At 38.7% G+C, this 27,938-nt stretch overlaps 1 protein-coding gene across 1 annotated transcript in view; it reads right to left on the reverse strand.

Moving 5' to 3' along the window:
- Positions 1–25,616, reverse strand: part of DOK6 (docking protein 6) — a 300,556-nt gene extending 274,940 nt beyond the window's left edge. Inside the window, exon 1 of the mRNA XM_081079009.1 lies at positions 25,331–25,616. Within this exon, the coding sequence (XP_080935135.1) occupies positions 25,331–25,396 (66 nt within the window). The 5' untranslated portion in view covers positions 25,397–25,616. The remainder of the gene's footprint in view (positions 1–25,330) is intronic.
- Positions 25,617–27,938: the final 2,322 nt, after the last annotated feature.

Here is a 27,938-nt window from a genome sequence, read left to right on the forward strand (position 1 = left end):
AGGTAAAAGGAAGGCTGATTAATTATGCAGGATTTGTACACAATTTAGGATTATCCAAATCCTCTGAACCCTTTATTTTGTTCTCTTACCCCATCTCTGCATATCCCAAGGTAACCATACTTTAATCCCCAGCTTAAATGTTATCTCCTTTCTAAAGAATTTTTCTGAACTCTGCCCTCCTTCCAGCTATAACAATTTGTTATTTTCTCTCCATATTGAAAATACTTTCTTGTGTCTTTCTTAAGGCCCTCGAAACCCTGGGTATTGCATAATGCATACTTGTGTTTCATTTCTACCTGAGCCATCTCTTTATATCACAGAACACCTGCAGTGTTATTCACATGCAACAGCTGTTGAATGAACAATCATTGTGCACATCGCCTGGCTGTTGATATTTCCATTGTCAAAAAAGAATAATAGATTTGTACCTCCATTTACTCCCTACACTGTCCAATGCGTGTTCTGGTGGGCCAAAGAATAGAACTCTCTGATTCAGAAATAACTTTTAAATTGAAGTTATCTGTGCGAGCCACGCTTGAATGAGGCATCGGGGTTAGGTTTGCGATGGCCTTCACATTTTTTTCTTCAAAAAAATTTTTCTTTATAAGACACATAGTTCAAAACAATTCATATGAAGTTGTACATCAGTAGATGTTATGTACAGAGATGTATTGAGTTTATTTTCTCTTGTCTTTCAATGTCTTCAAAATACCTACCACAAGATAATAAGATGGACAGAAAAGGAACAATGTAATAATTGGATTTCAAAAATTAAGCACTGTTATAATAGAATATTTGTGACACTTTTATACTATGTTTGACAGTAACAGAGTATTATAGTAATAACTGCAATGGAATGTTACTTTAAAGTTATCTGGTATTGATATAAGGGCGGTTTTTGGGTCAGCTATTAGGACACATTTAATGTGAATTTTTAAAACACAAAATTTACCAGGAATAAGGAGGTATATAGAATTAATTTAAAGACTTTAATTTTAGTGTTTTTTCTTTATTATATTATAATTTCTAAAGCTTAAAGTAGTCAACTAATATTTAAATTAGCCAATTGAGAATCAAATAGTGAGATATGAAGTACCTCAAGAGCTGCTAAATTTCATTACCCACTCGGTATCAGTCGGTATCAGTCAGACAATGTACACTTGTTTTTCTCTTCAAAGATCACAATTTCAAATAAAGTTCATCTATTTTTGTTTCATGTTCAATGTTTGTCAAAGTCAAGACAAACAAAAGATATTGTTTAATAAGAACTGAAATCTAAGAGAGAGAGACAAAATAATTGTATAGAAAGTAAAATGTCAGTCAAAAATTCTCCACAGAAAAAGCAAATGTTAGAAGACATTGAGACGACACAAGGGGTCTGAAAAAGACTGTAACCCAAGAAATATACTCGGGCTTAAATTTTCCTTCAAGTATAAAAGTACCAGGAAGACATTCCCACATATACAATTAGTAAGAGAACGTTCCCATGACTACTCTTAATATCCTCTTGAAAACAACTATTTACAGGCGAGATCTAGCTAAATTCATATATGTGCCAAAATTAAGAACTCAGGAATGGAGAGACTGTGATAGTGAATATCACATCAATTTAAATGTATAACTACATATATATATATATATATATATATATATATATATATATAACATATAATAATGTATGTATATAAATATATACAATATAGGTTTTTAAAGGTGTAAAAACTGTAATTATAAGACAGAATGTAGATATTAAAGAATCTAATAAGTTAGAATAGTAGGCAAAAATGAGAAAGAAGAGGAGATTTATATGTGTGCTAACATTATCCATTTTCATAGCAGAGAATAAAGAGGTATGATCCTAAATGATTTAAATATGATCTCTATAGATCTAAAGAAAAACGCATATGAACAATGAGAAGAGTAGATATACCTCAGAGGGATGAAACTGAAAAAGAGAGTGAAAAATACTCACTTGAGAATAAAGCTATATAGTTTTCCTAGTGTACAAATAGTATATATTCCTTGAAGAAAAAAAATACATTGGAAAAGTTTTAGGCAAAAATAAGCAAATAAAATGTTTTAAAAACATCCATTAAAGAGCAAAGAGGATATTTAATGCTGTTCTGCAATTTGAACTTCTTATCATGACGTCATCAATCCAGACTTATTGAAACAAAGCCCCAGTTCAAGATCCACATCTGCAAGGAATCCGTCTCCATTCCATGTCTACACTCGAACGAGAATGCCCTGTTCTGTGCCCCCATAAGCACAATTTTTACAATGAGTTCTACAAGATTGCTCCAAAGTTATTAGTTTACTAGACTATCCCCACCAGGTCACTGCGATATCCTTAATGGAAGGACCCAGTCTTATCTGTATTATTATCTGTCTTTGTATCTCCAACTGAGTGCAGATAAAGAAATATTTGATGAATTGATGACGACGTAAACATCACTGGTTATTGAATTGGAGGGGGACAACCTGAGGCTACGACTATCTGATATGGGGTGGGAAGGCTGGCTCCCTTGCCTCAATTTGTAACAACTCTCTAGAGCAGGGGTGTCCACACTTTTTTCAACGTTTTTCACCAAGGGCCATATGCGGTAAAATACACAAACAGCCGGGCCACGCACTCGAGGTGAAGTACGTATTGCCTCACCTGGTTTATTTAAGTAAACAAAATATATTTTTGGAATTTGCTGCAGGCCAGTTAACAATGGATTGCGGGGCGCAGTTTGGACACCCCTGCTCTAGAGCCATCCCAATATCAAAGCTCACTGAGGAGGCGGCTGTGGCCTATGGGGATCAGCTGCTCCTACCAATCCTACCTTCTGCACTCCCTGACGTGTGTATCTCCCAAGAACAATCACAGTAAATCTCCCACATGGGAATCTCCGTGCACATCCCACATGAGCGCACATGCTCTACGTTCATTGTATTTGAGTCTCCATGTTATGGAGAATGAGTTTCCTCTTTTTTCCCACAAGGTGCTGTAGGCTAGATGTTGAGAAAGATTTGCCTTCATTGGCTGGTGTTAACTTCTGTCTATTAGCTTTTGTGTGTTCCTGCATATGAGGTGATTTCTGTGCTGTGATCGAGAGTTGAGTAAATTCCCCCTTTGGTGTCACTCTCTCTGGTAGGGGAGACATGAGATGCGGTTGCAGTTCCCCCTTCTGTCTCATTCCTGACAGGGGAGATATGAGATGATGTTGCTTTCTGTCTGTTTCACCCACATCAGCAGATGAAGTGAAGAAGTAGCTAAGTTATGTCAGGAGGACGTGGCAGGCACATTGCCAGGCCTTGTTGCTTATCTGGATGAACTAGCCCTTCAGCCGGATGGGCAACATTCATATCACTGACTGCCGGACCCTCCCAGAACTGGCTATTCTTTGAAAGGGGTGGCAGGAACACAAAACTTGGCTCTGGGGTGCATCTAAATACATATATAAGACAGACCTCAGGTAGCATATTGATATTGATTGATTGCTGTTTCAAGAGACTGCTATTCAGAAGATTTGCTGTTTCAGGACTGCTTTCCAGGATTGGATTGTTTCGGAGTAAGAGATCAGAACTTGCCTCAATGGACAGTAGAAACTTCTTTTGTTGGTGAATTGTCATCATTCTAGCATCTTTGGGAACCTGTATACAGCTTGCAGCTTGCAGTATCAGAAGATGGCCTAACTTCCAACAACAATAACAACAACAACGGCAGCAGCATTCTTGGGAACCAGCAAGCAGTGGTGTGGAAGACGCCTGGCAAGGTTTTGATTTATGACTTTCCCAGGGCTGTTCTCCACCGGTTTGGTGAGCTTTTGACATCTACTAAAATAGTTACTCTCATATAAAGCTAATTACTGCTTTTGGATACTCCTTACTGATGTTACTTGTGTATTTAGCCAAGTGAGTTTTGATCAATAGTAAACATATGTTGAGATCTCTTAAACTTATGTGTATGTATATGCCTTTGACATGACATTGTTAATAATGTATATAGTTTAGTCTTAACCACTTTCACTTTCTGAATTAACATATTCTATTAATTGTCTTTGTCTTTTGCTATTGGATATTGCTAACTGAATTGATCGAATATTGCTAAATAAATTCATTATCCCTACTCTAGTGTTTGTGTGCTCCCCCTCAGCTTGTCATTACAGGTGCTTACAATGCAATGTGTTTAAGTAGTTTGCCCCAGATCACACCAGGTAGAAACATTAAAGATGATGATGCCAGAAGGGCCAGAAGTCAACAGGTATTTGTGGAATGAATGAAAAACTGGAAACATGTTTCAAAGACAGCTCTACCTTGCTCTGAACCTTGTCCCCACTCTCTCCATTGAATTCCCAGATCTTTTTTAAACTTCCATGCCCAACCAAATGCAAGCTCACATACTTATGCTCGGAAAATAAGTACAAAAGTCAGTAAGAGGTAGTTAAAAGGCATAATAAAAAGAGAAACTGATTATTCCCAGTGGAAAAATCATATGTAAATTTTTTTAAAATCCTGCTATATTTGGAGATATACAGTTAGTGCATATAGCATTCTTCTGAGGTTCACCATGTGTTGGCAACACTTTACAGAGTATAGAAAATCTGAAGTGAAGATTTTCTGGTCAAGATTTTCTGGTCAAGTAGGTAAACACTGTGCTCATCTCCTCTCACAACCACAACAAAAGTACTACTAAACTACAAAACAACCATCAAATCAACTGAACTCTAGTTGAGCCAAAGTCCTACGACCAACAACATACAGAAGAAACCACGTCAAAACTGGTGGGAGGAGCAGAGATGAAGAACCGGCTGGTCCCACACCCATGTGTAGCGGTTAAAAATAAGGAGGGATAACTCAACTGCAGAGGTTCCTCCCCCACCAGGAACAAGGTTTCCCAGCCTCACAACAGACTCCTTGCGCCAGGATTCCAGTGCCAGGGAGAGAAAACCCCACAATTTCTGGCTGTGAAAACCAGCAGAGATTGTGACTGAGTGAGAGAGAGGGCAGCTGGAGTCTCAGCCACTCCTTCTAAAAGGCTGTGCACGGACTTACTCATTGACAGGCTCACCCCCTCAGAGCTTCAGTGACATACAGGGAGGAACTGAGTTGTTTGGCTCCAGGACAAGGGCTGGAGGGGCAGGTTTCTCCCAGACAAAAGTGCTGGTGGAAACCATTTTTCTTTTGTTGATTCCTCCCCCTTCCAGGCCTGCAGACCCAGGTCGGCAGCATATCTGAATCTCCATCAACCTGGATAACAATGTTCGCCCACCCTTATGATTCCCGGAGACTCTGCCCCACCCAACTTTTGGTCCCACCCAAGCCACTTCCAGTGGCTTTTCCATACATAGGACTGTCTTAGCTGATGCTGTAGACTTTCCTAAATTCTCTTAAAAGTTCATGAAACCCAAACAAGCAGTATCTGGCCTCTGCATGTCTAATACCTCTTGCTGAGCAGCCCTAAACTCAGCACTAGCAACAGCTAGCCTTGGTTCACGGCTTGGCTTCTCCCAGGCACCTCCAAGCCCGGTGCAGGTGACAGACGTCTATGGATGGCACATCCAGTGTCCAGCTTCAGACTGATTCAGATTTTAACAACATTGACAAACTGGATTAAAACCTATTAGAACACACAGCATCAAGCTCTTTAAACAAAACTGAGTGAGTAGAAGACAATGTCTGTAATTGTACTTACACCACAGTTTTCAAAAACTGCCACTCCTATGACTTTGCAACAAAGAAAACCACTAAAACAAGCAAATCAGTGTTCTGAAGTCAAGCAGACATGTCCACTGCCTTAGAGCCTTGATTTAATAACACTTATTTGGCCAGAAAATATAATGCACACTCACTTCATCTTTAATTTTGAAATCCCAGGGAGTTCCTCTTTAGCTTAATTCATTATATATGTTTGAAGCATGACCAAATAAGTGTTTCTTAATGAACATATTAAAATTGTATTAATATGTGTTTTAAATAAAATTTTATTTTCTTCCTTTAATAACTTTTTTCTTTCTTTTTTTTTTCTTTTTTCTTTTTTGAGGGAGAGTTTAACTTATAAACTTCGAACACTAATTTCTAGGCATAAACACTGACAACGTATTATTGCTACCACTAGTCAGTATTTAATTAACTAAACTGTGAATAAGATTAACTTTACATATTAAAACTTTGTTGAAATACAGAAATATGAGTATGTGTTCCCTGTCTTTTCTCAAAATAGTTTTATATATAAAAATTAGCTTAGTCTTCACTCTTTCACTCAGTTTATCTATAGGTCTGCTATCTTTTATCATTTTAGAAGGAATGCAATGATAAACTTGGTGAGTTTAATAATTTTGGGGGGAATTTTCACTAATTGTAAACTATATTATGGAATGTCTCAGTGTTTAATTTTAATCTATTTTCAAGTTCTCATTTTATTTTCTTTTTTTTGGTTATTATAATTCATATAGACTCCTATAATTGATTGGCTGTGGTTTTAAAGAAGTACAATGTTTAAAAGCAGGATGCTGTTTTTAATACATGTAACAAAACAAAAACTTAAGATAATTACTCTATGTTATGTAAGATATTAACATAAAACAAAACTAGATGAAGGGTATATAGAATTCTCTGTGCCAGTTTTGTAACTTTTATGTAAACTTTTTATGTACAATTATCTCAAATTTAAAAATACATAACTTTGACCCAATAATTCCACTTCTAAGATCTTATCCAAGGAGTGAGGGGAGTCTAACAGTAGGAGATTTATTAAACAAAGTATATAATATCCATAAATCAACAGACTGAAAATTGTGGGCCTCTGTATTAATTGTGAGAAAGTAAAAATTTTGTTGGAGTTTACATACTGATCCTGCCATTCACTGGGCTAGAACAGACGTCAGCTCTGTGTTTTATAATCTGTATTCCCTGCTATACATAAATCGTAGTCTCATTATTTTATATAATCTAATCATTAGTACAATACAAAGCAGATTCAGCTTAGGGCCATGAAGAATTTTAAACAAAGTAAAACAGGCTTAAAAGTTAGGGAAATGTAAATTAGTACAACCACTATGGAGAACAGAATGGACATTCCACAAAACCTTAAGACTAGAATTACCATATGACCCAGCAGTCCATCTTTTGGGTATCTACCCCCCAAATTTGAAAATATTTATTTGTAAAGATATATGTACTCTGATGTTCACTGCAGCATTATTCATGGTGGCCAAGACATGGAAACAACTAAAGTGTTGTTTAGTTCGATAGATGACGGGATAAAGAAGACGTGGTACATATATACAATGGAACATTACTCAGCCAAAATATAGCAAAAGGTTATTTTTTTATAAAGTTTTATGTTCTCTGTATGCTTGCAAGAATTCACAACTTAAGGAAATATGTTAATGTCAATTGTTGCTGAGGATAAAAGAATTTCTCTCATTTCATTGTTTCTGGGCTTATAAATTGTAACAATTGTGAACAATCTGGAAATATCTAGTAAAGTGAAAATATACATGTTTTAAAAACTAGCAACTCAACATATATATCCACATCACGTACCCTGGAGGAATCTGGATACATGCAATCACAGAGAATTACATAAGTGTATTTGTTTAAGCGTGGTTTATAATAGCAAAGACAGAAAAATCTTATGAATGTCCAAAACAGAAGAAGTGTGGTTTATTCATGCAATACAGGGCAACGCAGTCATTGACATGAATTAACTAATCTACACAGTAACAGATCAATACTCAACACAACTGCTGAGTGTGTTAATAGCAAAAGGTTCACATGGGTCTTCAAGTCATTTTTTATCTTAAACTTAAATCAGAAAAAAATGTACTTGATAATGTTTGTAAAATATGGGTAGTTTGTATATGGCAGTTTGTAATATGATTCTCTGTAATTTCTAGTATGTTTGAAACATTACATAATTTAAAAATCCCTAAATGAAACAATGGTAGGTATTGTGGATAGCTTTGAGTTACAAGTTTAACTTTATTACTCTAGGTAATGCCAAACCATGGGAAAACTTAAAAGGGAGAATTACATGTTTCAAACTGAAATTTAGGAAAATTAATCTGGCAGGGATACGAAGATAAATGGAGCAGGCAGCAAAAAGAACCATTGGGAAGTCTTACCAATACCTGAAGTTATGGAAGCAGAATTTCAACTGGAAAGAGACCACAGATGACACTCCCAGGAGACACCAGTAAAATGTGACATTTGCTTGTAGTGCCTCAGAGGAAGGGAAGACCCAATATTGCCTCTGAGATCTGATAGTGGATCATTTTGAAATGAGCAGCAGTGCTAATAGAAGTATCTACTTACATATGTTTTGTATGTGACAAAGTAGCAAGTTTGGGAAGAAAAATAGTATGTTCTCTTTAGACTCATTCATTGGCTTGGGGTGCACTACAGGTAACAAGCAGGAAATGGTTCCTAGAAATTTGGGCAGGCACACCTGGAGATTGGAAGTAAGATTAAGTTTAAAATATCTACTTCAGAGAAATCTTTTGAGATGTGGGACTAAAACTGTGGGGCTCAGGACTAAATAAGGATTGTAAGGAAAAGAGGGTAAGATTTTTAAAAAGCAGCTCCTCGACAGAACTCTGGCAATGGTGGGTGTTGTGGGGAGGGAAGGAGATGAGGGAGCCAGTGAACAATGTGGTGGGAAGTAGGGGAGGAACAGTGCAGGGATGCTTGCCTCCCATGCAGATGTGACAGAAGATATGAGAGCAGATGAAGTGTATTTAGGGCTGAAAATTGGTGATATATATAATATACATATATATGATATATTATATATTTAATATATATCATATATATGATATCATATGTGTGTGTATATATGTACACATATATGTACACACATATATATGTATATATATGTGTGTGTGTGTGTGTGTGTGTGTATATATATATATATATATATATATATATATATATATACACATACATATAAATGGAAGCCTTCCTAAGTCATACTACCTCAGCTTCTGGTATCTGACACAAATTGAAGTGACATTTAAAAAAATTTTTAATGACAGAAAAGAACTGACTAGGAGCCCAACACTCCCGGGGAGGAAGCATGGTGGCGCGGCAGCCTCAATGCCGGCGCGGGCAACGTGTGATCGCCCTAGCAACCTGCACGCTGGTTCCCGGTACCCTCCTGCACACCAACCTATGCACATCATTTGTCCAGACTAGTGTGTCTATAACACTTTTAATGAAGCAATTGCTCTGGATTAAAATCCTACTACACATTCCCTCTATGACTGTATCAAGTACAAAACCCAGCAAAGAATTAGTGTTTTGCCCAAAGCAATGAGAAGTGCAGTCCCAAAAAAGGTGACATTAAATATAAAAACTCCAAAATGATGATGCTCCTTCATGGGGGCAAGTCAAATCAGTGTTTGTTGTTTAAAAATACCAATATCAATAGGTAAAGGGCATGGGGTCTACCGTGAGCCAGGCATGCTGCATATTTTATCTTATTATATATACAGCTTAACCCTATGGAATAGCCTTCTGGCACTTGACACTCAATTTATAAGCCAAGTACAGTGCTGGAAAGACAACAGACTCAACGGAAGGTCTTTCCAGAGCTTTTCCTCTCCACTATATATGCTGGTGCTCAGAGCTTGGAAACCTTAAGTTGAGGCTTAAATCATGTTAACAATCTGAATCACAGGGTTTTCTTGAAGCAAATGGCTGGGGAGAGTTGTTTCAGAGACAAAACAAATGTAATTGGTGGGAGAGTGGGATCCATCAACTCCATTTAAGTCATAAAAGCATGTCATAAAAATTAATATCCACGAGAAGGAAGAACACCTATTTCAGAGTTATACTTTTTCATATAGGGCTATTTTGTAAAAGCTTTTCATGTTTAAAAATAAAGACAAGTGAGAAAATGTCTTAATTCTCAAACATATTTAATGTGATAAGGATATCTTAGGATTTCAGGGCGGGCAGATTACACACATCACAGGAAAAGTGATAGCGATCTGAGGTACCATTGGTGACATAACCTCTGACATTAGGAGTTGAGACATTCAGCAGAGACTGAGCATCAGCACAGAGATAGTAAATGGTTCCAAACTGCACTGAGGAAAAATCTATATAAAATAAGAGCTTCATAATTATTATAGGTTATTAAGAAAAATATAGCATGTCTTGGTCGAGGGTGCCATATCAAAGAACATTTTCAGAGATATGCCAGCCTCTACTAGGGTGAGAGTGGAATATATTGTCATGAAAATATAGGCAGTGGTGAGGACAGGTATTCAGAGAAGGCCCTAGAAATCTGTGTGCAAGAACGGAGCCTTCCTACTCAGAGTGTGTTATCTCGCCTTCCTTAAAATCACGGTCCTCCATGTAATATGAAGATGATATCTGACCTGCCTATTGATGACCGTGCTTTTTAAAGGGGAACTACATGTAAAAGCATGTTTAAAACTGTAAAATACTATAAAAACACAAGTTGTTGGGATGATTTTTCATGGAAAATTCCTCTTGCTGAAAAAGTTACCAGAAGGTTCTAATTCACATACTATTTGAAAGTTTACGATCGACATTAAAAATAAATATATATATATATATATATATATACATAGTGAAAATCACAACTGAAACTAATAAAACATCACAATATAAGAAGTACACCTGAACATAATGTTTCAGAGTATTATTTTACGTATTTCTTTTTAAAAAAAAATTTAGGTAGCCTGTAAACCAAACTTTATTCCCTCCAAAAATCTAATGCATTTTGGAACGTTTTTGTTGTTGCATGGTGTGTTCTTAAGAAAGCTAAATTATAGTGCTTTCTCAGAAAATCATTTTCGGTGAAGTTAAAAAAACACACAACATATTTTGTAAAAATAAAGCATTGAATAATATCTTTTAGGTAAGATATATTTCCAATTACAGAGTTTGCCTTGCAATTCAACTGATATTTTTAAAGCTAATCAGGAAAGAGGAAAATACAAAGTGCCTCCAGGAAGGCACTGCCAATTCTCCTGTACATGTCAATCAAAACCATGGTAGCACAGTTTGCAATGTGAACTTAACAATTTAGCAAAGATTTATTAGCTGCCCTCTTTTGTGCCAGGTTGGACTAGTCTGGCACTGGGTTTACTCATCACTGCAACCCCTGTACATGGTACATAGTGGACTCACAGGTATTAATGCCCATTTTTCCTTTGCTTCTTTTTACTGCTTCATCCTTTAAATATTTCATATTAATATATCTCTACTTAATACAGATTATGTATTTATGTATCTTTGGTATTTTTAACTAAAAAAAAAGTGCCCAATGTGTCACAGATTGCAACTGCATAGAAATTACCATTGATTCTGAATCTTAGGTGAATCACGGATGTCCAAATGCTGCAGGTGTTGTTAAGCTATTTTTTTTTAAGTCATTTTATTGCTCACCCTTCACTTTCTATGCAGGTACCGAAATTAACCTGTCAACAGAAAGCAGAACAACTGAAACTTCTTCAATGTTTTATTTGGGACTTTATTCACTTTATATTCTGGGCACTTATATTATCATTTAGAAAGGAGCTGCTTCTAGGTATTACTGTAAGTATCAAAACAGCTAACGACATTTTGGATGGGAATGTAGCCAAGTGGTCTTTCACTGGAGACATAAAATTAAATTTCATTGAAATGCTACTGAAATTTTATCTCCTTCTAAATAATGGTGTTTTCTAAAATTTGGACGAGGTGGCTCATTTAGAGCTCAAAATCAAAGGCAGAAATGTTTTGCATTGCTGTTTGTTTCTGGGGTCAACGGAGTGTTCGAGCCACTTGGCTCCCACCAATTAAGGTGTCCTGTGGGTAAATGTAGCTTGTGTAAATCTCATTTCACAGACAATGTAACCTGCAGCTGCAAAATGACCAAAATTTATATTTTTCACAATTCAAAGGGAGAAGACCACATGAAATGAAAATGCTTCTGCACAGCAAAAGATGCCATCAACAAAATGAAAAGGCAACCTATGAAATGGGAGAAAATATTTGCACATCATATATCTGATAAGGGCTGAGTATCCAAAATATGTTAAGAACTCATACAACTCAATAGCAAGAAACCTAACAACATGATTAATAAAAAAGGACAAAGGGCTTAGCATTTTTCCAAAGAAGGCATTATAAAAGGCCAATAGGTACATGAAAGATGCTCAATATTACTAGTCATCAGAGAAATGCAAACCAAAACCACGATGAGAGAGCACCTCACATCCGTCAGAATGGGCATCATCAATATATCAACAAGCAAGTATTGGTGAGGGTGTAGAGAAAAGGGAACGTTTGTCCACCGTTGGTGGGAATGTAAATCGGTGCAGCCACTATGGAAAACAGTATGGAGGTTCCTCGAAAAATTCAAACTAGAACTGCATATGACCCAGCAATCCCACCTCTGGGTATTTATCCAAAGGAATAAAGATCAGGATCTTGGAGAGATGTCTGTCTCCCTATGTTTGCTGTGGCATTACTCACAATCAGCTTTCTTTGTTCATGGAACCCAGTTAAGAAGGGCTGCACAGACTTGTGTTCCTTTCAAAGGGCTGGCCCAGGAAGCTGGCAGTATGTGTAAGTTCTACCTTTCAAGGTTTTTGAGCATCATAAACCAAGCACTGTTTTAGACCTTGTAAATAATACATTTAATGTTAATAAAAGACAGTGAGGTTGGTGTTTTTATCCGCATTTTACAAATAAGAAAAGTGAGGCTCAGAGGTATTTTATATTTCCCACAGGTTACACCATTATCATTAGCTGTTACTAATTAAATCCGGGCTAGCTAATGCTGAAGATGGTGGTCTTTCAATTTTTCTAAACTACTCCCACTATAACTGTGCCCCAAAGGCCATTTATTATTTTTGTAAACTAGAGATGTATTTTAATGGCCCTCTTACATTTTTCAATTAAACATTTTTATTTTGAGATAATTATAGTTTCAAATGCAGTTGTAAGAAATAATACAGAGTGACCTTGCATACCCTTTACTTAGTTTCCTGCTATGGGAACAGCTTATAAAACTATAGTCCAATATTTCAACTGGATTCGACATTAATACAGGGAAGATACAGAGCATTTCCATCACCACGAGTACCTGTCACATTGTCCTTCTGTCAACACAACACACACACACACACTCCCCTCTCTTTTCCCTGCCCATTGCCCCTGCCTTCTACTGATCTGTTTTTCACTTCTGTAAATTTGTATCTCAAGAATGTTATGCAAATGAAATCACAGTGTATAACTTTGGGGGATTGTTTCTTCACTCACTTAACACAATTCTCTGGGGATTCACCATTGTGTGCATCAATGGTTCTGTCCTTTTTGTTGCTCATACTAAAATGGGATATGCATGCACCACAGTTTAACCACTCACAATGATGGGCATCTCGTTCGCTTTCAGTTTGGGGAAATTTCACTCAAGCTGCTATGAACATTGGTGTATAGGTTTGTGTGTGAACTGTTTTCATTCCTTTGGGATAAATATCCAGGAGTGCAATTAACGGTCGTATGGCAGTGGCATAATTAGTTTAAGAAACTGCCAAACTGTTTTCACGAGTGTCTGAATTATTTCACATCCCCAACAGTAATGTGTGAGTGGTCCAGTGTCTCTGCCGTCTCTTGCCAGCATTTGGTGGTGTCACTGTTTTTCCTTTTAGTTTTACTGATAGGTATGTATTGCTATCTCAGGGTGGTTTTAATTTGCATGTCCCTAATAGTATTCAACATCTTTTCATGTGCTTGTCACCGGCATATGAACTTTTGTGATATGTCAGTTTATGTATTTGCCAATCACCTAATTGAATTGTCGTGGTTAATTTTACTATAGAATTACGAGTTTTTTTGTTTGTTTGTTTTTGTTTTTTAGCACTAGTCCTTTCTTATATAATTTGTAAGTATTTTCTCCCAGTTCATAGCTTTTTTTCTCAATCTTTTAACAGACTCTTTCACAGAGCAAATGTTTCTGATTTCGATGAGGTGAATTTTTCGTTGTTTTCTTTTTCATGGATCATGCTTTTGATGGCAAGTTTAAGAACCCTCTACCTAGTCTCCGTTCCCAAACATTTTCTTATATGTTTTGTTAGAAATTTTATAATTTTACTTGTTACATTGAAATTCATGACCTAGTTTGGATTACAAGGTGTGGGGCTTAGGTTGAGGTTCTTTATTTTGCCTAGAATGTGCACCTGCTCCAGCAAGACTCGTTGAAAAGGTATCCTCCCTTGCACTTTTTATTGCACCTTTGTCAAAAATTCATTGGGTGGGTCTCTCCTTCAAAACAAACATTTTCTTAATGACATGATCTGAATGTGTGCTTCCAGTGGAGCTTCAACACTTCTCCATGAGTGAACAGAAGAGTTCACTGATGAGGCTTTCAATGTCTGAGCCAGGAGTGACTACAAGAGTAAATGAATTCTCGTGTCTACGTACTGTTCAGAACAACTATTTAACATTCATGACTCTAAAAAATTATTTTAGTATGTGACTTCTCACTTTAATTGGGTCACTTCCAAAAATGTCATTTTATCCATAGGGTGTATTTGTTGCTATTGGGTGTAATAGAAGCTGACACTGGCTGGCTTAGACAAGAAGAGATGTATGAAATTTTTCACAACTTCAAATTAGGAAGAAAGGCCTGGAGAACCAGATTTAAGACTAAGTGACCATCAGTGATCCCTGAAATCATTAAAGAGGCTCAATGAGGCGATTGCCTTTGGACAGTAGACGCACTGGTTTGCATTGGTTCTACTTTTGCATCACTCAGTTGATCTAGTAGAAATGATTACTCTGTCATCCCCTGTGAAGACTTCTCCACTACATTGCTTCATCTGTTACTAGCACAAAGTCTGCTCATATAATTGGCACAAAGTCTGGCCATTCTTGGCTGTTACCACAATGTTCCACACCTACCCAGACGCATATTATTTACATCTGCTATTTCTTCTGCATGGAACTCCTAGCGCAGGCTTCTTCACTCATAATTTCTCAGCTTGGTGGTGCCTTTCTCTGTAAACAGCTCATACTCTCTAACGGCACGCAGTAGGTACTTGCCATACATTGCCTCAATTCTCTCCCCCGTCACCTGTCCATCCATGCCCTATCTCAAGTAGGAAACCATGAACAAAAGAAAGAACAGAAGAAACTTCCTGGCTACCAGAAATGAGGTGGTACACTGCAGTAAGTGCTTTGCATAGCCATAAATGCAGACCTGTGCAGAATAAAAATGAACTCTGAACTATGGACGTGTGTTCTTTAATAAAGTCAGAAGCATTGAATCCCCAACGAGGGAAACCATTAGGACATCATTCAAAACGTACTGAGTCTTGAATTAAGCAGCCATGGTATTCGAATTCCTTAGATTAGAATACACAAACTGGAAGAAGGAAGTCTTTCAGGAGGAGTCACATTGCTGGTAGAAATACCAGCTGGACATCAAGAGAGCTGACAGAAAGAATATCCAGAGTCTTTAGGACAGTGAAGTTATGCCCACCAGATTGCTTTCTAAGTGAGTTTCTGTCCCTCAGAGAAATTATTTCACCCTTTTTCTGTTCACGTTGTAAAGTATTATAGCCTGTCAGCAAATTAGTATCCCATAACTGGTTTATTGGACAACTAACGTTGTATTTCAGGGATGTCAACTCAGAAGTCTTAGTACTAACACCTGTTTTCAGTAGTTTACAGTAGTCTAACATAGCACACATTTTCTTTATTTCCCCCAAATCCTCACTGTATGGCAATGGTTATCATCTGACGCACCACATTACAAACCCCTGGGGAACTTTAAAAGCATATCCATGCTCAAAACCCAGCCAGATCAAATCAGTGAGGAAAAGCCCAAGCTCGAGAGGTAGTCATAGCCGAGACCATTTTTTAAAAATAGCGGACTAAGTAATGTAGATAATGATCCAAAGTATCAGAAAGCAACAGTATGTGTTAAGTAGCCTTCAGAGTTTTAAACAGTTATTTTAAATATGTAGAAGAATGCATTTCATACTTATATCTGCATTTGGTAGCTTACAGTTAAACTCAGTGTCATGATTTGGCACTAGATGGATGTACTTTTGTCTAGAAGACTCACCAGGTTAATACTTAATGATTCCAAAGTGTAATGAAGGCTATAAACATCATCAGTAAAGTGACACAGTTACTGTCCAATGGCAGAGCCCCAGGGTCCTTAGAGCATTCAGGGAGATATATTCCTAGTTCCTAGCAAGGTAAATGAAAATGTGTATTTTTCAACGTAAATGCCAATATGTAAAAAGTATTCTTTTATTTTTTTTCTTGAATAGTATGTGAAAAATTTTACTAGACTTATGTAAACAGAGATAAATACAGAATTTTCTCTTACTGGTTGCCAACCTTTAAAGGTTCTATAGTTTGTGAAAGATATGCTGAGTTTCAATTTTAGACTAATATTAAATATTTTTTCCAAATAAAGAATAATGTGAACAAGTAACAATTTATACAACAAAAACTTGCCTTGGATGCTATTAAGACAGTGTCATGTGGGGCGTCCGGCAGGGTCTCTGGTCCCGCTCCCCATATAAGAACGCAGGACATGGTGAGGCCAAACAGGAACACCCACGGAGCCACAGACAGGGGAGTCATATCACTATATTCTCACCGGCGGCATCCGCCTCTCTGCAATCCGCTCTTGCTAGCCCCTGTTTTCTTTTGCTAGCATAGCCACAGTAGTTATATTAGTGGCCAATGGCTTACGGGTTACAGCTGACGGCCAACTAGCCACAGCTGATGGCCATCTGATCACAGTTGATGGCCATTTACTACCTGAGCCAGCACCTTTCTATGTGAGGCCGAGAGCCTGGAAACTGCTTTTTGGGGCTCTGTCCCCACAGACAGTTTATGAACATTTTCTTTTCCTGGCAGGGTGGTAGCTGGTAGTATTCATTTTTAGGAAGGATAAACATTCAATGTGTATGAATACTAACATCCCATTTGGAAATATATACATATTATGTTTACTATATAACATATACTAGATTGCATACGTATGCATGTATATATGTACCTATGCACAGCCATATACATACATACATGCTGTAAAAGATAATGAATGGTCAGAGAAAAGCAATTTCATATGTACAAAGAAAAAATCATGAGGAGGAAAGTAACTGCACGTTTATACATGTCATATATCTTACATAAAAATGTACACATATAAGTAAGAGAACGGCATATAGCCAATTTTAAAAACTAGTGGAACTGGAATGAAAAGGAACATATTTCTATGGGTATCTATTTCAATTCCTGTCCTTTGAAAGGAGCAAGCATCACCATAAACAAACAACCCCGCCTCCCAGGTAGAGGTCTCCGTAGAGTTCTCTACCACCCAGTATGCAGGCATGAGCTAATACTATCATGCTATTCACTCCACGACCATATCAGCACAGAGCGATGCTTGATTTGCCAAATCCCAGCAAATCTCTCCCTTGTTTGAAACTTTCATTTGTCTTTAAATGTACTTGTTTTTCATTAAGTTAATTTAAACATAATCCCTTATATAACAACTTTAACTAAAAGGTCAGTTTTTTCATAAAGGTAATGCTAAAATAAATAAACATATCTAAAAAAAATGTTTAAATTCTACCTAGACACTGTCAGCTGGATTTTGGAGCCTATTTTCTTTCTTGAAATGAGAAATCTGCTGGTTTTTAGATGGTACAATGAAAATAAAATCATGTCCATTCAAAGAGGCCTGGAGAAATATCTGTATAATACCTCCTCATTATGGCATAAATTCTTTTACTAACGAGCAATTTCTTTCCAGTTTTATTGAATAAAATTGACATATAACATTGTATAAGTTTAATGTGTACAACCTAAAGATTTGACATATGAAATGGTTACTACAATAAGTTTAGTTAACATTCATCCCCTCATAGTTACAATTTTTTTCCTATGATGTTTTCTTGGATGAGAAATCGTAGAAACTTTCCAATACACTGTACAGTACTGTTAACTACAGTCACCATGCCACACAAGCCATCCCTAGAACTTATGTACTTATAACTGGAAGTTTGTAACTTTTGATTACCTTCATGCGTTTCTACCTTCTCCCACCTGCCAACAGCACTTTATCTGCAATATAAATGACTTACTGAGTCGAGTGAATGATATATTACCTTTACATTACATTACCCATTAAAGAAAACATGTGTACTTTGAATAGTAGGTATAACTGCGATGCTACCTGTCTACGTAGAATATGTATATTGCAAAGCGGAAACTGTCACAACTGAACTTGAAGTTATAAAACGTGGACTTGAGCACAAACATTCCTACACACAAACCCAATCTATGTCTCTGTAACTCTGGCTGATTCATTTTACTCTTTTTGGATTTTAGTGTAGATGTAAAATGGGAGTAAAGTTAAACATACTTCCCAAAGCATACTGAATGATACAATACATGTAAAAATTCTTTATAAGCTGTAAAATTTAGGGTACACCAAAGTGTGACATGATTATCCTATTATTATGAAGCTTCAAAGTGAACTTTAAAGCGTTTGCCCTCTCAGTCATTTTACTGTTAAGTCAAAATATTCTCATTGAGGAATGGTGTTGTTACAATACATAAGTGATTGAGGCAATAATCCTGTTCTATATCTTAAAATATAACTAATGGAGATTTATACACAAAGTTAATGAAAATGTTCTCTACCTAGAATTCTTGAACACTCTCTGGACAAAGGTACCAGAGCTTGAAGAAAAAAGAAAATACTGTGTGTAAAGAAAGGCAAAAGCAATAAAACGGAGAGTAAAGAAATTATCGTCTGTCTTTAGTTAGTTTGTCTCATTTGATAGAAATTACTTTTTCTTTAAAAATAGCACTTCAAAATTTACCAAATCTAGAGATGATCTGTAGACAGTAAGAACACAAGTAATTTTCTTGTATTGCCTGATTTTTGTCTTCCGTGGTTTCTAAAATGACGTGACTATAAATAAAAACAGGCCAAGTATATGAATACTTAATAGTCCTACTCAATAGTATTCACATGGCTTATTATGATCCAAACAGAACAATCCATTACAACAAAAATACTTCAAAAAGATGACACCTATTTAAAACACAAAGGTTTCAAATTAAACCACTTCCTCCATGTTATTTCAGACTGATCCAAAACAGCAACCATTATTAAGCACTTCTGAAAGACATGTGAAGAAACTGGGAATGTAAATATTGCAAAGACCACTGTATAATTACCCTACTCACAATTTATTTCAGTTGTTTGAAAGACGTCCCTAAGTACTGCGCATAATCTTTGTTATCTGAGACAACACAGTCTTTTAAGGTTCACCTTGCCGGCAGTCATGTGCAAATCTATCAAGATGAAAACTGACATGTGGATTCATATCTCACTGCTTCCCTCAGGTATTGCACAGACGTGATCATTAAATACCGAAATCCAGCAAATTGTCTGGGTTTGGTTTTTACAGTTAGGCTTACTTTTATTTTTGTTGTTTTTGGCTTTAAGTCTTGAAAATTCAAAGCACATAAGGCAGGCCCATCTGCGCGCATAGAGGTTTTTTTTAAAAAGAAAACAAAAAATGACACTAATGTAGGTAACAGTGTTTCTAAGAATACCTGAAATGTCATACACAAACATACAGTTGTAAATACATTAATATATAGGGATTGGATAGAAGCTTCATAAGACCTTTCTCTACTCTAAAATTCTAAGAATTAGGAATTTTTGTAGATAGCTCAATAGATGAGAGATAGACAGATAGGGGCATAGATACATGATTGATAGATAGACAGAGAGATAACAGATAGATACAGAAATAAGTGGCATGTGTACATGGTGTTAAACATAGACACAAGTAACCACAAATTAAAAATAAAAATAAAAATAGTTCAAATAATTAGAATTTTCATACAGTCTAAATCCATATTTAATGAGAAAAAGATAAATGATAAATAACCATGGATAAAATGGACCCATTTCAGAAAGCATTGCCCGAGACACACAATATTCTAGAATGAATAAAGATTTAAACACACCCAATACAACTTCTACCTCTTAAAGCCATAGCTTGAGAATTCATATCAGAAGTAATGATCCTGAAAGTTCTTTTGAACTTTTGAATGGTCAAAATTATTAATTATAAATTATACATTTTATCTTAAATATATTTATTGCATCTAATTCTTGGCAAATTGTTAATGTATATCATATAATATACAATCTGAAACTTATATAATGTTATTAACATGTTACCCCAATACATTCAATTAAAAAGATATAATCTCTCTTCACAGAGTAGTTTCTAGAGATTTGTGACACCAGAGAAATTTTAAAATGCCCCAATCAACCAAAAATATATGCAAATGCACATTAAAAAATTTCCACTTATATTAATGGGGAGTTTCCATAAAGGGGTAAATTTTCATAAATATCTCTCACAAAAAAACTACTCTTTTCCATCATCAGCGGAAAGCTGTTTGTAGGACAGGAAAACTCCGAGAATTTCTGGAAGGAGATCAATAATTCAGCCAGGAATGGAGGTGTCTTGAGGGTTTAATCAAGGAAGGAAACAGGGCAACATGTAGATGAATTCACAATTCATTTTTAAAAAGATGGAGACGATGCAAAGGAGAAAATCCTGAACACAGTTCAGCCCATTGAATCGGTGCTCATCACTCCACATGATGGCGTGGTCCTCTGCGTCTTCCCGCTCCCCTTGCAGCCAGGTTGGGGCAAAGTGACTATTACCAGCCTGATGTGCTATGACTAGGAGTGACATAAGTGGTATTTATTGTTAATAAGCCTGACAATGAAACATGACTCCAGAACACACACACACACACACACACACACACACACTCACACACACACACACTAGCATTTTCTACCTGATAAACAGTACATGTTCCACGAGCATGTGCCCTTTTGTTGAATGTGTAGATGCCACGCTATCCTGAGACTCTCCTGTGACATCCACACAAACCAATATAATCCCTCACCCGACTTGGAGAAAGAAATAGAAAAAACCGCGAGTAAAATACTATTTGTCTGTGTACAATGTTCCTGCGAATATTCTCATTGGTGTGTTTGCACAGAATTCCTTACAAACAATGATGTGAGGGGTAAGGGCTGAGTCTAGAATTAGTCAAATTTGGCAGTCTGGAATTTGCCCAATGATGTCGATGATGGTGATGATGACGTCACTCTATAATGCTGCATTTACTTTTGCTCCATTATAGAGTCAATAAGCCACGTATAAAGTTATTAATGGTTTCAGTGGGTGAGTTCCTAGTTTATCTGCCAACCCAAAACAAGTTGGTTATTTTGTAATATTTGCCTTACTCACTAAATGTAACCCATCCATGGTCAGAAGAAAATAGATATAAGGCTAAGACAGAAACAATATTGACTCACATGCTTTTGTTATGCTTTATTTTTATTAGTGTTTTTAGGTATCCTTAAAAAAAAAAACAAAAAAAAAACTGGCCACCAGGGTACCTTGAGAATAACACCAGTCATGCAACCAATAAGTAAGATGGCCAGAGGAACTAAACAATTCTAAAGGCTTTTAAATCCCGCAAAAGGAAAACAATATATTCATAGAAACAGTGATACAATATAATGAAAAATTAAGGCAGAATTTACAGAAATGACCATGACTCACGTCATTATACTTTTAATGATTTAATACCTTTAAAATTTAATGATTTAATAAACATTTTTAAAGACAAGAGTAAAATTCAGAAAAATGATTCCGCTTTTCTTTTCTAAAAATTATTTTCCTAAATGGGAAGAAAAGTTGACTAATGAGTTAAGACAAATTTCAAAACAAATATTCAAAAAAAAGAAAGAAAGAAATTAACACTTAGTACTTTGCCCAAATGGTTGGCTAAGCAACTATCCTCAACAGGTAGCACTACATTCTGTAAGAAGACAGGTGACAAGAGCTCTTTCAACCACATCAACCAGAAAGCCCTTCTATGGGAGTTGACCCATTGATTGCCTAGAGGGCAAGAAACATTTTTCTGCCCTCATTCAGCATAATACTAAGCACTACCTGTGAGGAGTAAAGGGTACATTCAAACATGTCATCTCAAAATATGTTTTCATGTCATAACAATATCTGACACAACTGGCCTCATACTCAGGCTTTCCCCCCCCATTGGCATACTGTGTTTCCCTGAAAATAAGACACACCCCAAAATAAGGCCTAGTTAAGATCTCAGCCAGATGGACGCAGTTAGTATGTTATGACGATGTTCCAGAAGAAGATGACATGAATGTATTTGAATAAATGTAGATTGTTGTACATGAAAAAAATAAGACATCCCCTGAAAGTAAGCCCTAATGGAGCAAAAATTAATATAAGACCGGGTCTGATTTTCGGGGAAACACGGTATTATAAAATTTGGTTTTTGAAAGCATGAGTTCTGTCCATAACAAATGAAATACCTGTGCACATTTCATTAGAATTATTTTTGAACCTAAATTTCATTTTGAACCTAAACCATAAAAGAATCATTACTTATCTTTCGAGTTAAAATATTCTATTTGGAAAAGTCCATAGTTCTGAGTCCATAAAATTAGTACTATGTATTATTAAGTATGAAAATGAAATATGATTACATAATTCCTATACCTATGATTTGGGGCATGACTGTACATTTTCATTTTTTAGGCAAACAATATTTGCTAGAGTTTTATTATCTCAGGGGACCCACTTAACTTACTAAGCTTCACAGAACCACGTGTGTTAAGTTTTGTTATTTGAATTCACCCTTCCGAACACTAGAATATTCTGAATAGAAATGTCTCCAAAGTTTTTTTTAAATAAGTAATATTCTCCCGAAGAGTTAAGGTTAATTTAGTTTAATATTTTGGTTTAAGATGAAAACAAAATTGTCTCAACAGCAAACTCTGTGAAATTCACAGTTCTCAAGTAGAAAGAGAAGACAAAAGCAATTAATCTGCCTATAAACACGCTTTTATTGTTTTCCGTGAAGCCTCTCCTTTACAAAAACATCGCTCTGAACAGTGAGTATGGAAAGCGCAGCTTTGAAAACCTCAATACTGTACATTTGCACACATCTTTAAGGGGAAATGGTGCTCGAAAAGGACGTTTCAAAGGCTGCGAATGCCATAGTTACCCAAGAAGGGTTCAATGTTCTTTCCTTGCCTTCTACCTTTAAGTTCAGCTGCATATTCAGTTATTGCTGTAAGCAATCCTGGAAAGCTCACGTGGGGGAGGAATCCTATAGACTCCAGGGCCAAGCACGCAAGGAGGAGGGTTCTCAGTGTTATATTCCTTAGTCTCATTTTCACGTTCACGGTGACTCTGTGAAAGCAGATACATAGCTCCCCGGGGGACTTAAATCATCCATGAGCTTATAACGCTTGAGGTGTCCGACACAATTAAGATTCCAAGACCGAGAAGACAGAGAAGGATGAATAAGCACCGTGTGGGAGAGGAAAGAGCTTCAAAGGTCAACTTCCTGAAAAGGTTCTCCCTCCAGCTCTAGCTCCGCACCTCCTTTGTTGGCTGATGGCTGTGCGGGTGACAGATTTGTCACCGCGTCCCGACTGCGAGAAGCCATCAGCCTCCTGGACAATTACAGCGTTTCACGTGCGTTCTTCCTTATCTCCCGGGGAAAGAAGGAGGCGCATTCTTCTACCCAGGAGCAGCTCCTGAAACCCTCTGAGGGTCTGCATCCCTTCTCCCCCGGCGCCAGGCTAGGGGCATGGGACTTTGTAGTCACCTAGTTTTGTACTCCAGGCTTCTACATATCATGGGTCCCTTGTGTCCTTGGGGTACAGTCTGCGCCTTGAACGTGAAATCCAGCAAAGGCAGCACAAAAAGGCAAGCCTGCCTTTTCTCTTCCTCCTGCCTCCAACCCCTGCGTCCACCAACTCCCCAAAAAGACACTTCTGGATGCTTGGTGATCCTTTCTCTTTTAGGGACTCGGTTCAATTTTCTAAAGGTATGTTTAGTTGTTTCTCTCTTTCTTTCTTCATATATATATATATATATATATATATATATATATACATACATACATATACATACACATACATATATATACACATATATATGTATACGTACATATATACATATATGTGTATATATATATATATATATATATATATATATAAATAATTTGTTGAGTGACAAAATGAACGAGGTTCTTCCCTCCTTCCTTCCCCCCTCCAAGTTGTAGCATTATTGCTCCATTCAGACGGGAACGCAAGGAATGTTCACGTCCAAGGCCGCTTTGCCCCAGGATTCCGGAGCTTTCAGAACTGGAACTTTGAGACCAGTGAGGTAGAGACATCCCCGGAATCCAAAAAAGAAAGAAAAAGAAAACAAAGGGGCACTTTTGACCCCAGCTGGAGTTTTCCTTCTGGTTCCAGTGCCCACCCCCCACTTGGCGTGCCCCCGGACCTCGTGCGGGTCCCTCGACTTTCCCCCATCCCCTCATCGGCCGAGTCTGGGCGGCTCTTGGTCCAGGTACCGCCCCTCCTCTCCTGCCCGCTCCTGTCCACACCCAGGTCCTCTAAGAGCATCAACACGTCCTTCTCACCTCGTCTGGTCACTAGAGAAGTTTTGAACCTTCAAGGTCTACACTGTTTCTGTCCCAAGTTAGGCAGAGCATCTTTCAAGAAAGACTAAAAAGGTCTCCATAAACTTTGCTGTCGCGAAAGCTCCCGTGCCAGCAGCCGTGAGCACACACCTACCTATGCACGGGAGCAGGTACACCTGTCGGGGCGCACACGGTCGGGGAGCCAGCCAGTGGGTGACCGTTCTGGGCTCACTAAACTCGCTGGCAACTGCCGGCGGGGACACACGGCACCGGTTAGACATCAAAGAGAATTTCAAAATGGGCTTGGGAAGAGGGTACTAGACAATGGTGATTCTAAATACACACACAGGAGCATGTGCCCACCTCCCACCACAGAGCCGTGCTCCCCGAAAGGCACACACTTTTGAGAGGAGACCATCGTGGGTTGCACTGTACAGAATCCTCCCTCCGGGGTCCACTCATCTCGGAACTGACAGTCGCTGTCGCCTACAGGACTTCTCAGTCTGGGTCCAAAGCAGCCCCCGGCACATTCGGCTGCGCACCAAGGTGCTCCCGCAGCCCTCTCCCCGGTGTGCACAGCACCCCTCCCCCCGGCAGGTGCAGGCCCCCAGCCCCCGGAGCAACAAGCGGGCTGTCCGCGGGAGGCCCGGTCCCTCTGCGCCCCGGTCTCCGCGCGGGTCACCTCTCCCCGCCCCCGCCACCCCGCACAGCCAGCCGCGCCAGGCGGGCACAGGGGAAGAAGACCGCCGAGCGAGCAACTCACCCCCAGCTTCCTGCTGCGGATTTTCACGTAGCCCTGCTTGACTATGTCGTTAAAGTTGGAGGCCATGGCCAGCGCGTTCGGCTCCGCGAGGAGAGAGCCGCCGTGCGCTGCCGGGTCCGCGCGGGTCTCGCATCCAGCCGGCCGCCGCCTGCAGCCGCGCCGCCGCGTGCCCCCGAGCTCCGGCCGGCGGGGTGCGGGGTGGGTGGCAGGGCGCCCGCCGGCTGGGAACGCGGCCCCGCGCCCGGAGCGGCGCCCGCCCTCGGCGTGCGGTCCTCACCTTCGCCCCCGCCGCCGGCTGCCGGCGCCCCCCGCGCGCCCCCGCCCCCAGCAGCTCCCACGGGCGGGCGCCCCACTCGGCGGCGCACAGCTGGCCGGAGCGCACCAACGCGGCTCCCCGGCGCAGGGGGAGGGGAGGACGGCGGGGCGGGCCGACTCGCGGGCCCGCTCCCTCCCCCCGGCCCGCGGGGTGGCTGGGCTGGAAGATGCTCGCAAGACGCGCTCCATCCCTCGCCGCTCGGGCGGGGAGCTGCCCCCGCCCCCGGCTCCCCGGGCCGCTCCCACCCGGTTCCCGGGGCCCGCGTCTGCCGGGCGCCGGGCGCCGGATTCCTGAGGACGCGGCTCCTTATGCTGGGGCTCTGAGTCTCCACTCCCAACTGGACACCGGGAAAGGGCAGTGGGGACGCTCCCCGGGAAGAAGGCAAACGGGGCGAGACAATCATGTGTTTCAATGGCTGTGGTTACAGTGCATTTTTATTCCCAAGCACACGCTCGCGCTCCAGCTCTTTGCCCCGTTAGGAAGTGTGTAAATCGACGCCCAGCCCTTCCCGGTGCACACAAAGAGACCAACGGTGCGCATGTGTCTAACCCTCTGCTGCCGAAGACACTGAAGCAATCAGGCCCGGCAGCCCGTCGCGGTCGCCTACGTGGTCTCCCGAGAAGCACCAAGGACCGGAGTGGATGGATTTATGCCCGCGTTTTGGTTCACTGACCAGAAGGGGCTCGTGGGTTTTCATCTTCTAGGGGAAATGGAGACCGTAGCTGTTGCCGGTAGTGGATGCGAATGATTTATTCAAATGCTCAACTAGTAAAAGAATAGAATGACGAACTTTCTCCCCGTCGTGTAGGAACTCAAGACATTTAAGAATAGGCTATTCTCTATTGTAAAGAAACTTTAATTTAAAAATTATATCATTTTTATAAGATTCAAGGGAAAATAGGGAGGATTGAATTTTCGCTGGAGGCAATGTATGGATTTTTTTTCTATAGGAATATAAGAATACTTAGTGCCTTAGTAGCTAATGATGCTTCTAATTAAGAAAAAAAAGTATGAAGATTAAAAATTTTGTAAGTGGCTATTTATAAATAGTCTATACTTAATAAAAGTTCAAGAGATGATCGTGTTCATTTCTACTTATTATAAGGAATATTTTTTCTTGTTTTCAGTTAAAATTTCTTAGCCCTATTGGGAACATAATATTAAGAAACTACTTAACTGAGGAAAGAAGAAAAATACAAACTTGAAGGACCCAGTAGCAAGCCCCTCCCCCAACCACATAGACACCCCAGGTTTGATTCCCCCCCCACCACCATTATTAGGAGTCTCCATCTAGAGACCATGTAGCCCAATAGAAACTCCAGCTTGCCCTATCAGCATACTATTCCGATTTATTCATTTATGTAGCAAACAAACCTTTGTTTGGACTATCAACCATGCAGAGCACGAGATGCTGGGGAAGACACTTAGAATCACACCTCAAGATCCCGCAGGCTCACTCTGGAAGAAGCTCAAGCTATAAACTTGCCAGAAAACTTGCATGAACTCCCTAATAACTTGATATGATTCGGCTCCTCCCAATACATGGGCATGTTGTCTATTCTACTCATTTCTTACTGTTGCATATACTACATGGCTGTTACTTCTTTTCCTTATGTGAAGACTTAGATTTGCAGATGCTTTAAATAGATTATTTCACTCAGGCTTTTTTGCAACCCCATGTGTTAAGAAAAAGTACTTGCCATTTAATAGATGAGGAAACTAAGACTCAAGAGACCTTCAGATGTAGAGTCATAATTTCAAGATTGGTTTAGGGTCCATAATAATTTCAATAACCATCATAATTTATATAATAATCTTTTCTCACAAATCAATGGTGAAATATTTAAAGTCACAGATTAATTTTGCCTCAGCAACAATCTCAATGGTTACTTAAGAATGAGGTATGGTTTGTAAGTCTGGTTTTTAATAATTAAATAATGATTATGCTTTTGCACATGTGCTTATGTAGGTTTTTATAACACCCTAATATGATTTAAGTATTCTCCTAGAGTTACTTTTGATACTTAAGTTTCTGAGATATCAATTTGTGTGTATGTGTGTGTGTGTGTGTCCGTGTGTCTATAACAAGTATGCTCTCACTTTTTGTATACTGCTTGTTTGTTTGCCACTTGAAAACACTAGGTTATTTGTCATGTAACTTTTCCCGGTTCTGGATTTGGTTGATTGTATCCTCATCGCACCATTTAGTGTAGTCCCCTAAACCTCAAACTTCCTGCTAACTAGAAACATGACTTAGAAATGTGAGTACCTTCATCTTTTTTATTCTAAGAA

The sequence above is a fragment of the Rhinolophus hipposideros genome (assembly GCF_964194185.1).
Source record: "Rhinolophus hipposideros genome assembly, chromosome: 17".
Lineage (NCBI taxonomy): Eukaryota > Metazoa > Chordata > Mammalia > Chiroptera > Rhinolophidae > Rhinolophus > Rhinolophus hipposideros.